The 11,747-nt window shown below is 42.5% G+C and overlaps 1 protein-coding gene across 8 annotated transcripts in view; it reads left to right on the top strand.

The window, feature by feature from the left end:
* The first annotated feature begins 15 nt into the window (after positions 1–15).
* The window catches only part of Arhgef11 (Rho guanine nucleotide exchange factor 11), a 107,799-nt gene continuing 96,067 nt past the window's right edge, over positions 16–11,747 (top strand). For 4 of the 8 annotated variants that reach the window (XM_048814666.1, XM_048814669.1, XM_048814670.1 and 1 more), the window contains exon 1: positions 17–295. In XM_048814666.1, the coding sequence (XP_048670623.1) occupies positions 264–295 (32 nt within the window). In that variant the 5' untranslated portion in view covers positions 17–263. Of the gene's footprint in view, positions 296–11,747 lie in introns of all 8 variants that reach the window. The other 4 variants (XM_048814671.1, XM_048814667.1, XM_015502704.2 and 1 more) reach the window with 2 other exon arrangements.

An 11,747-nucleotide genomic window follows, 5' to 3' on the forward strand; every position in this document is an offset into this window, starting at 1 on the left:
TTTTTTTTTTTTTTTTTTTTTTTTTTTTTTAATTTTTAAGGGGGGGGAGGGGGAAAGGGTCTAAGAAAGGAGACCATGTTCACCGGTAGAAGTAGGATGGAGCTTCAGTTACCAGGATCCTGAGAACTGGAATAAAAAGGATTCCATCTTCAAGTTGGGAGGCCCTCTTCTTACCTTTCTCAGAAATTGCAAGGGATTCAGTCTTGATCAAGACACTGAAGCGACAGGATTCTGGAACCGAACCTTGGAGAAACTGAGAAACCATGAGTGTAAGGTTGCCCCAGAGTTTAGACAGGTAAGTTTGGATTTTTCAACACTTATTAAAGGAAAGATTGGGAGGGGAGGGTGTTGCATTTTGATAAAGGATTATTAAAGAAAAAAAAAAAGATTTGGGTGTGCTGTGGGAATTGGTGGGGTAGGGGCATTGGTCTCTGGGGACCGTCAGCCTGTGTGATTATGTATGTGTGTCTGTGGTCAAAAACACCTCCTGGTTCAGTGTCTTTCTAATATAAGCAAGCAGTAAGCAATGAAGCTAAGAGGATGAAAGAAGGAGAGGACATGCTTTCAGTGGGTTACGATTTTTGCTGGGTTGGAGGCTGAATTTGGGTCCCCAACTTGCCAGCCTCTAGGGGGTAGGAGGCAGGAGCAAGCCTGGTCATGGTGGATGGGGACTGGTGTTAGGTGTTGGAGTTGCTGGGGGAGGGGCTCTGGCAGGGGCAGAAGGCCAGGCTGTTTGGTATGGAATAGTGGGGTTTGGGGATGGGTTGGATCGCATTTCTAGAATGAGGAGGATGTCCTTGGCTCAAATGATGGGATAGAAACACCATTTACAAAAATCATACAGGTCTGGATTGTTACCAGTGGCTGATGTGGCCCCCGGTTGCTTAGGTCACATTAGAATTTTCTCTCCTACAGGCTTAGAGTTTAAATTGAGACTTGTCAATAGCTGATGCTTGAAGTTTAATCTTCCAAGCCGTTCTCAATAAGCTTGACTGAAAAATGGGCCTTCCCTCTGCTTAGAACCAGAACGAGTTGTTTTGAGCCTCTTAGGCCTGATGGGCAGAGGCTCTGGCCCTCAAATTTTAGAGCACATGATATACCTCCCCCTCAAGAGTCAACACCGCATCCTCTGACACTATTAACATTACACTGGGGTTGTAATTCCTTCTTCCAAAGATTTGGTACAACTTTGTAAGGTGTCTGCCTTTTCCCTCCCACCCACCTCTGATTTTTCCCTTGAGAATCTTGCGTGGGTTGGGTGGGGTGTTCTTAGGGGTGGTACATATGTCCTAACCAAATAGATGGGTGGTTGGAGGACTAAACAAGCAAATGAAAGGACTGGACCTGGAAAAAACATCATTGGAGAGATAGGGAAGAATATTTGCGAGGGAGCAATTGTTCTCTCCATGTTCAGTTAACCTTTGGTTATCCATGCTAATAATAATTTCCTTTTGACTGTGGAATGTGGCCTAGAATGCATATAATCTCTCTCTCCCAAACACTAATCTCTGTGTTGCTTTAGAGTCCAGTTTAGAATCATTCAGCAGTCCCCAGACAGGGAACTGACTTTGCTGTGGTGAGGAGGAGGCAAACAACCACAAAGCATTTATGGCTGGTTCAGACCTCCTTCCCTTTCTGTTGGTCTCTTTGTACTTTGACCCTGGGAAAGGGATAACTGAGGCATGGCATGGCAAGGCAAGGAGGGGCACTGGTTTGCAAGGCTGCCCTTCTTCCCTTTTCATCCTCTTGGAGTTGGGAATCAATGCACTTGTCTTTTTAAGATTTGAATGGTAATCTATTTCTGTGAATTCAGGGATGTGAGAAGATGGAAATCCAGGTGTTGAGGAGTGTAAGGAGAGGCAGTGAGGTTCCTGGGTTGATATGAGCCTCCCCCTCTGGGAGTTTGTAAATCTTCACAGCTGCAGATCTCAGGCTCTGTTCAGTATGTTATGGTTTCCTGAGTGCTTTCATAGAATGTCTCATTTGAGCCTCACAATGTTCTGTGACAGACAAATCAGAAGGCCTTATTCCTATCTTGTAGAAGGGGAAACTGAAGCCCAAAGAGGATTCCTGGCTTGCCCTGTACCATTTTGCCTGACTTGTGGCAGAATCTGAACTCTAAGCTACATCTTGTCATTCTGAATCCCTGGTTCTTTTCATTGCCTCATCCTGTCTGACTAGGTTTGTAGATACCCTGTAGATTGTGTGAGGCACTGTTTTGCCTTCTAGAGCAATAGAGGAAGGTACTGTTTAACAGTTAGGGTATTTCCTTGCTCTTCATACCTGTAATTTCTATAGTTAAAGTACCATTTTCTCCCATGGGCAGGGCTTTCCTTGCCTCCACCTCTGCCAGATTCTCTTCCCCAGGTCCCCTTCTTGTAATCTCCAGCTGGCTGCATTGGATCTTGTTCCATTTTAGTTTTGTTTCATTGGACCTTTTGACATCCCAGGCTCTAGACCCTATGAATTTTTTTTTAAGATTTTTTTTTTAGTTAGACACAATACCCTTTATTTTATTTATTTATTTTTATGTGGTGCTGAGGATCGAACCCAGGGCCTCACACATGCTAAGCAGGTGCTCTGCCACTGAGCCACAACCCCAGTCCTAGACCCTATGAATTCTAAATAACTCAGTCTATACCACTCTGGAGCACTGATTGGAAGGAAGTGATGCAGATTATGGAGTTGGGTTCTGTTCTCTCTTAGTTTATCAGTTTGTTGTGTAGAGTCTTGTGTAAGATGCTGTTGGTGTGTTTTAGAAAATGAAAGCATACAGTTCTTGCTCACAGAGAACATATCAGTAAGTGTGAATTCTTCCATTTCAGGTTGTTTGCAATATTTCATGTGTTAATTTCAGATATAGTCAAAAAGTCAATTAGAGAAGGTTTCCTAGGTGATGTGTATTTCTTGAAGATAAGCCATATGCTGGAGGACCATGTATTTGGAGATAGATTGTGACTTATAGTAACAAAGACTGGAATATTTATTTAGCAGTCTTTTACCTGCCTTCTTTCTGTTGGGTAGTGACTGCTGGCTCCATAGGGAAAAAAAAGTTTTGCAATTAATCTTCATCTTTTAGTGTTAATAAGTTATTACTGAGAGATGAGCTATCGTGTAATTATTTGTGTTTCTTTCAGTTTTTGTCCCTTTCAGTTATTGCCCTTACTATATGTTCTTTTCAGGAGTTTCTAAAAACATGTTTGATATTACAGTCAGAGCTTATAATACTGAATTATTTTTATAGGAATGATGATGAGTTTTGCTTAGCCATCTATATCTGTTTGCCTTGTTCCCCTTGGCAAATGTTTTTTTGAGATGGCCAAATGGGTTAGGAGTTTGCTTCCATGAAACAGCTTTTCTTTGCAAAAAGTTAGCTCATGTGAGGACCAAACCAGAGAGCATTACACCAAAAGTTAGTTCTTGGTTTGAGCCCTGGTTTTCCCCTTAAACTATGTGACCTTGGGCAAGTCATGACCTCTGCTATCTTCCTCCTGTGTAAAGCCATGGTAGCTCATTATATAAAGTATTTTCAAGTTCCGCAAACACTTTTTTTTTTTTTCTCTCCTATGGTGCTGGGTACTGAACCTTGGATTCTACTACTAGGCAAGTGTACTACCACTGAGTTTCATCCTCAGCCCTTTTTATTTATTTTGAGACAGAGTCTTGCTACAAGTTGCCCAGCCTGGCCTCAAACTTGCCTCCCAAGCAGTTGGGATTACAGACCTGCTCCACTGCACCCAGCTCACACTTTATACAGTATGCATGTGAGGATTATAATGTTTATTGAATCTTCTCATTGGACTGTTGAAGGGAATCAGTCCAGTGAGATAATATATTTCCAGTTGCTTTCTAAACTGTAAAATTCTATTTAAAATTTAGATGGTGAACTCATGGATTTGATTTAGCTTCATGCGCTACTTCTTGAGCTAAGTGGCCCCAAACAAATTAAGGGTGATGAAGAGATCTCTCCATTTGCAGAGTTTAAGCAGAGTGAATAGGCTTTATTATTGCAAAAATGCACAGGGTTAGAACAAGGAACCAGTGGTCATGGTTGGGTGATACTAGAAGATGTGAAAAAAGGAAGGTTATTGACTCCTTCCCAGGAATTTTGATGAATGGGCAAGACTTTCTCTACCTTGACTCACTTAGATGTCTGTTCAGTGATGAGGGTGGAAGATTTTTTTGTTTACTCTCTTTTTTTCTTTCTGTGGTGCTGGTGAACCCAGGACTTCACACATGCTAGGCCTGTGGTGTATCACTGAGCAATACTCCTAGCCCCAGAAAGGATTTGTTTTATTATCTCTGGCCATTTCTTGTTGTGGAATCATATGATTTTCCAAATTCAAAGTAAACCCAGACCCACCAATTGTTCCCTGTCAGAGATCTCTTCCCATCTGGGATTTTGGTCTTTATTGAGCTATGGAACCAATAAATCCCCAGGCATTTAGCTGAACTTCTACCTAGTTTGGAAGATTGGCCTCCCAGAACAGTGATAGGGATCTAGATCTACAAATAGTAAGTCCCCTGAAGTGCTGAGTCTTTTCCAAAATGTACCCTTGTTCCAATCTAGGGGTGTGAGATGAGAGGGGATTTTCAGATGAAACATTTGGTGATTAATCACCATTATGAGCAGGAGCAGGCAAAGCTTAACTTCAGATACTCAAAAACATTGTTCATAAAGCACTCTTTGATTGATGCATTTGTAAAGCTTTTTCAAAGAGTACTGTCAGGCAGAGCCCCTTTCCCCAGTTTAGAAACATAGACAAAAAATAAAAATGACTGTAGGTTATCGAAAATAAAAAAGATTTCACATAGCTTGTGCCCAAATTAGTGGATAGACAAAGGGGTTCTAGAAGCATATAACCTGGGAAAAGAGTCTGGAAATGCTGGAGTTTGGATAGTGTTCCTCACTGCCTTAAAGATCTAGGATTTTGATGTATGTGAAAAGGTTTTGGTAACTTTAAATTCGGTAAATCATAAGATGAGTTGTTTTAATCTGTATTGACTGAATCTACTTCACATCTTCATAGAAAAATCCACTTTATTCGTTTATTGTTTTTAAAACCTAATTGGAAGATTTATTACATGGCTTGGAAACTTCCCAGTGGCCTGTGCATTCTTCCTTCTTTTCTCAGTGACTATCTTGAGAAAGGCTCCAAGCATAAACCTGCAAGTGGCTCCCAAGGTCACTTCCTCGCCCTTTGGGGTAAGCAAGACTAAAGAAGTTGCTAATTCTGGTCAAAGAGAAAGACTCCTGAAAAGCCATGTTAGAGTTCCTGTGAGAGGAAGTTTGGAGTTTGAGGAAGAATTCTGGCATTGAGTTAACAAGTCAGTATGCTGGGGCCGACTACATAAATGACCTTGGAAAGTTGCTTACCTGTTCTGATTGGAGTTTTCTTCTCTCAAAAAATGAGTGAGTGGGGCTAGCCAGGCTCTACGGTTTGTTTCTTTCTAGTTCTTGCGTTTTTTGAGCCTCTGAAAACAGAATGCTTGTGTCCTTTTGGTGAGCCAGGACTCTTTTCCTGGAATCATTATCTGGCCTTCCTGAAAACCAGAGAAAATGAAAGTTTGAGAAGACCAGGGCGACAGCTGCCTGATGAAAGGAAGAGGAAACTGGAAGAATAGGGGTGTGGAAACTTGGCCTGCGGGCTGGGGGGTGGGTGACTGGGAAGTCTGTGGCTCCTAACAGAATTGGAGCAGGATTCGGAAGGTATTTTTTAGGTCTAGAAGAACACCCAGGTTTATAGTGCTAAAACAATTGGATAGGTTTGAGAGGGAAAATGGCAGGAGTCTGGTAGGACCTCAAGGAATTACCTAGTTGATTCTAAATAGGGTGTGGGTTGTTTTTGTTTTGTTTTGTTGTTGTTGTTTGTTTTTGGTTCTGGGGAGTGAACCCAGGGATGTTCTACCACTGAGCTACATCCTCAGCCCATTTTATTTTGTTTAACACAGGATCTCACCAAGTTGCTCAGGCTGGCTCAAACTTGCAATCCTCCTGCCTCAGCCTCCCAAGTAGCTGGAATTATAGGCAGGTGCAGCTGCATCAACTATAGGGTGTGTCTTGAGCTAGTAAAAACAGGTTGGGGTCTCTCCCATTTTTTGTGTCTCAATGGAAGGTGGTTCTGTGAGTTCAACAGTTCTAAGTCCTTTTGGATACTAGACTTTTCCTACATGTTTTTTTCCGTTTTATTTATTTATTTATTATTATTATTATTATTTTTTTTTTTTGGTGGTGGTGCTGGGGATTGAACCCAGGGCCTTATGCATGCAAGGCAAGCACTCTACCAACTGAGTCATATCCCCGACCTCGTTTTATTTTTAAACAGACTCTGGGGATTGAACCCAGAGTCTCGTACTCTACCACTGAGCTACATCCCAAGTCCATATTTTAAAAATATATATATTTTAAGATGATCTAAATTGCAAAGGCTGGTCTTGAACATGATTGTGAATCTCCTACCTCAGGTGCCCCAACCCACTGTGTGAACTGAGATTATAGGAGTGTGCTACCAACCCCAGCCCTTTGCTACAATTTAAAGCCAATTTATTGTCTTACTTCTGACTTCAGTGGGGACCCTAAAGTCATTAGTATTGCTCTCTTTGTTGACTTCTTCGAGATTTTCCTCTCATTAAAGAACAGCAAACTAACATACAAATGTATGAGAAAAGGATAGGGCAGAGGGGTTAGAGGGGGAAGGAATGGGGCATGGGATTATTAATGATGGTGGAATGTGATGATCATTATTTTCCAAAGTACAGGTATGAAGACACGAATTGGTGTGAATATACTGTGTATACAACCAGAGATATGAAAACTTGTGCTCTATATGTGTGATAAGAATTGTAATGCATTCTGCTGTCATATATAAATAAAAAAATTTTTTAAAAAGAAGCAAAACAAAAATGTATGAGAAAGGGGCTTTGAAAAAATTGGAATAATGTGGGCTGGGCTGTGCTCAGTGGTAGTGTACTTGCCTGGCATGTGTGAGGTATTAGGTTCGATTCTCAGCACCACATATAAATAAATAAAATAAGGGTCTATCAACAACTAAAAAATATATTTTAAAAAATTGGAATAATGTCATTTCAGCATCTTTTTTTTTCTTTCTTTTCTTTTTTTAAAATATTTTTTAGTAGTTGATGGATCTTTATTTATTTGTATATGGTGCTGAGAATCGAACCCAGTGCGTCACACATGCTAAACAAGCGCGTTACCACTGAGCCACATCCCCAGCCCTATAGCCCTATTTTGTATTTTATTTAGAGACAGAGTCTCTCTGAGTTGCTAAGTTCCTCACCATTGCTGAGGCTGGCCTTGAACTCTCAATCCTCCTGCCTCATTCTCCCAAGCCACTGGGATTACAGGCGTGCACCACTACGCCAGGCTCATTTCAGCATCTTGATTCCCTGCCCTTGTTTCTTTCTCTTCAGTATTTTTGGAACAACTCCTACAGAATGGTATGGTGGGATCTATAGTCAAGGTCATGGCCTGGCCTCAGATCACATAGGGAACCAATCTAGCAGCCTTCCAAGTGGTAACCTAAGATCGGTGGCACTTGGCAGTCACTTGATTGGACTGCAAATATTTATCAAAGGGCTCCAGGCTCGGCTCAGTTCTTGGTGTTCTGGTAGATAATATTCAAGAATGTGGAGCATACATTCTTGGGAAGGGTTATTAATGAAACGACACAAAACAGTAAAAAACAAAAAAACAAAACAAAACAAAAAAACCCATAATTGCTAAATCTTTATTTATACCAGAAAGGTACCTTTAGAGAAGAGTGGAAGATTGATGCCGATAAGAGTAGCCAAGGGAGGGGTAGTTAGAAATTGTTTGGTGGAAGGGGCAGAAGGCATGAGGAAAGCTTCTGGGGTAGAACAAGCATGGTGTGGCCTGCTTATGGTGAGATTGTTGGTCTTTGCAGACAGAGAGAAATTAGGTTGACAAGTGGGCAGGATAGAGAATAAAGGTGTACCGACTTTATTTACGTGGTGGAGAAAAGGGAGTCAGTGATAGTTCACGTATTATATGGTAATAGGAAACAGTGTTTAAGGACAGAATTGTGATGTTGATAGATGGGCTGAAAAAGCACAGGGTCAGGAAGGCCATCCAGGAGTTTTTGTAGCAAAAGATGAAGATTCTGGATCAGAGTGGTTATGATGGGAACAAAGAGGAAAGGCAGGATTCAGGAGACATTTTGGTAGGAGAATCAGTAAGATATGTTAGAACCAAATTACATTTGATTCCCACAGTTTTTGAGACTTGTGGACTAGAGAAGGGTAGTGCTGTTGACAGACTAGGACCTTCGTTACAGTCACTTTGTCTCCCACCGATACCCAGCAATTCACTGAATATGGTGCATTAAATACTACTTATCTCATAGAGACTCTTAGGTTAGGCTGTTTCCACCACAGAGCTTTAGAGTTCTTCAGTGCAGAGAGGGAAAGGAGAGTCATTCCAGGAGATTCTTAGGAAATTGGATCACAGTTTGAGGAGATTAGTATGTATTTGGTGAATCTTGATTTATCCTACCAAACTCTAGGGACGTAGAAACCAATCTAGTAAGCCAGGAGGCTAAGGCAGGAGGATCACAATTTTGAGGCCAGCCTGGGAAACTTAGACACTGCCTCAAAGTTTAAAAAATACAAAGCACTGAAGATATAGCTCAATGGTAGAGAGCCCCTGGTTCAATCACCAGTATCACAAAAGGGAAAAAAACTATCCTAGTAGTATAAGATATCATTGTGTGAGCCCCCACTCAGCCACTAACTAGCTGTGTGACCAGGATGATTTGTGTAAAAACATTTTGTGAATTCTATAGTGCCAAACATATGGTGAGTGTTGTTAAGGCATTTGGTTTGGCAGGGACCCCAGATTGGCCTGAACTCTCCTCAGCTGTCACTGAAAGACCCATGCTTGGGTTACCCGCAGTCCTGTGCTGCTTCTCAGCTGAGGACTGACAGCCAGGCTCTGGGAACCTAACGAACAAACACAGAACAGTAGTTAAAAATTAGGTGCCTAAGATCTCAGCCCAGGCACATCCTGTTTTGCTTGAAACCTACAGTGGCTTTCCTTTCTAGCCCCAGATCCCCAGCTTGGGATTCATGACTTTCATGGTTTCTGATTTTCTTCAGTTCAGCCTACAGCCTCACTAATGTCAGGTCCTATTGCTGTTTCCTACCATCCTCCTCCACCGAGACTAACCTGCCTTCTGGGCCCACATCACTCCTTCCCCACCTTTGTGTCAGTATTCTCTGCTTCCCCCCAACCCTGCCAGTCTCATTTTCCTTCAAGGAAACCTTTTCTGGTTAACACCATCAAACCCTACACGTTTTTATTATTCAGCCTTCCTTTTGTACATACCTGTGCCAATTCTATTCTATTCTCTTTTATTTATATAACAATTTTTTATAAAAATTCCAGAATACTACCTAGCACATTGTGGACTGTTACAAGTAAATGGTGGTGCCGTCCCATTCTTCACGTGTTTTGTGTTGGCTGTTGTATCTTGTCCTATCTTGTCTCGTCACTTTTCTGAGTTGTCCTCCTGCCTGAGTTACCTTCAGGCGGGCTCTTCTCTTCACACAGGTATGCTGTCTCCTGCCTTAAGCTGTGGCTTACTCTGGATATTACTGATGCCCTCCATGCCTGGTCAGGGCTTTTAAGAAAGCAGCTCTAGGCACTGCTGCCAGGAACTGAAACCAAGAACTCCTTTTGTCTTCATTGGGTGCTTGGTCTTGGGCGCTTGCTGTTTCTTCCAGGGACAGAGCAGCCTTGTAGGGTTGTTGCTTTCAGCTCCTCAGAATTCTGGGGATTTCCCCATTGGCGGCTTGGTTTCCGGGCTGCCTTTTCCTGTGGGGGTCTGAGGGCACAGGGCCCACCCTGCTATTGTCCTGCCTGCCCCAGGCTGGCCCCATTCATTTCCCAGAGTAGGGCCCTCAGAAGCTTCCCTCCAAGAGACTGCTCCCACAGAGAAAGGCCACTGTTGTTCTGCAGGGAGGTGACTAGAGAGAGTGTAGTGAATAGCTGTGTGAATGGGACCTTGTATGAGGCTAGAACCACAGACCCTCTTCTCAGAACACTAGGGACACAGGGAAAACTACTAGGGTTTCAGTACCTTTACAGAAGCAGGGTTTCAGGTTTAGGAACGTTCTGGCTTTCCCTCAAATAAGAAGATTGATCCACTTAACAAATGTTCACATGACAGGGTGATGCTTGGGAGTCAATGCAAATTTGGTATACACCATGCTCCCAGGGAGCTTCTGGTTCTGTTGGGAGTAAGTAGGAATTAGTTGATTGCACCCAAACTTTATTCCTGTGATATCCGTTGAATGCATGGGAGGGACAGCTAAAGAAGATCTCCTGGAGGAAGGAGCCTTCAAATTGAGATAAAAGAATGAGAGCCAGGCAGGAAAGAGGGAAAGTCCAGGCAGAGGGATCAATATTGCAGAAAGAAGGCTGAAGACAAGAAAGAGCATGGTGTTATGGGAATTCAAAGTAGTCATATGATCTATTGTGAGACCACAGAACAATTAATTGAATGAAACTAGAGAATAAGTAGGGGTCAAGGCTTGAAGACCATGTGGTCCTCTGTGTTAGAAGTTTGGGATTTGATCCTGAGGGCATTGCAAGACCACCATGAGATTTTAAGTAGGGTAACATGGTCAGATAAACTCTTACAAAAACATGATCACCTGGCTATAATGTAAAGATTGGATTAAAAGAGTAGAGAGGGAAGATGGGAGACTGTGGGCAAGACAAGAGTGTGGCGTTTCTACAGAAGTGACCTTAGAGATGGAGAAACATGAGAAATTAGAGTAAGTGGTTGATTATATGGGGAGAAAGGAATGAGGGAAGTGTGGAAAAAGGATGACCCTTATTTGTGGCTTTGGATACTGGGTAGTAGTATTTAGTGAAAAAGAATTGCAAAGGAGGAACATGATTGGGGTGGGGGCAACAGGTCAGCATCCCTTTTGAACATGTTGATGGAAGTACTTGTGGGGATCCAGGCAACTGGGTACAGGTCAGGAAATCAGAGGGCATTGTGGGATAGAGGTTCACATTGGCAGGTCATCAACATCTGGACAGAGCAGTCAAAGCATAAGTCCAGCGCAGGTGTAGAACAAGAAGAGGGTGATGGACAGAACACTGAGGGGCAGCACATTTATTGGTGAGGAAAAGGAGCCCACAGAAAGACTGGCAGAGAACGATAGAGAAACAGAATGAGCCAGGACAGTGTGGAATCTCAAAAGTGAAGGGAGGGAGTATATAGGAGTGTCAGATAATCCCGAGAAGTCAAGGACAAAAAGGACAGAGATGTCTGCATTTAGTAATTAAGTGGATGTTCATGGCCTCAGTGATTTCTGGGCAGTGGCAGAGGGAGGGCAGGAACCAGTTTATGGTGGGTCACGGTGGGAAAAGGAGGTCAGGAAGTGATTCTGTTGGGAGACAAAATTAAGCAGGAATTATGTGGTAGCAGCACCCAAACTTTACCACTGTGATATCAGTCGAAAGCACATTGGAGGGACAACTAAAGAAGATCTCCTGGAGGAAGGAGCCTTCAATTTGAGATTTAAAAAAAGAGAGAGAGCCAGGCAGGAGAGAGGGAAAGTCCAGGCAGAGGGAACAGTACATACATAAGACATGGTATGTGATGACTTCTCAGTGAATCTCAAGTGTCTCACACCCTGGCATGTGGAGATCTGTTAAGTGCATTAGCCGCCTTTTTTTTTTTTTTTTTTTTTTT

The sequence above is a fragment of the Marmota marmota genome, unplaced genomic scaffold (assembly GCF_001458135.2).
Source record: "Marmota marmota marmota unplaced genomic scaffold, marMar, whole genome shotgun sequence".
Taxonomy (NCBI): domain Eukaryota; kingdom Metazoa; phylum Chordata; class Mammalia; order Rodentia; family Sciuridae; genus Marmota; species Marmota marmota.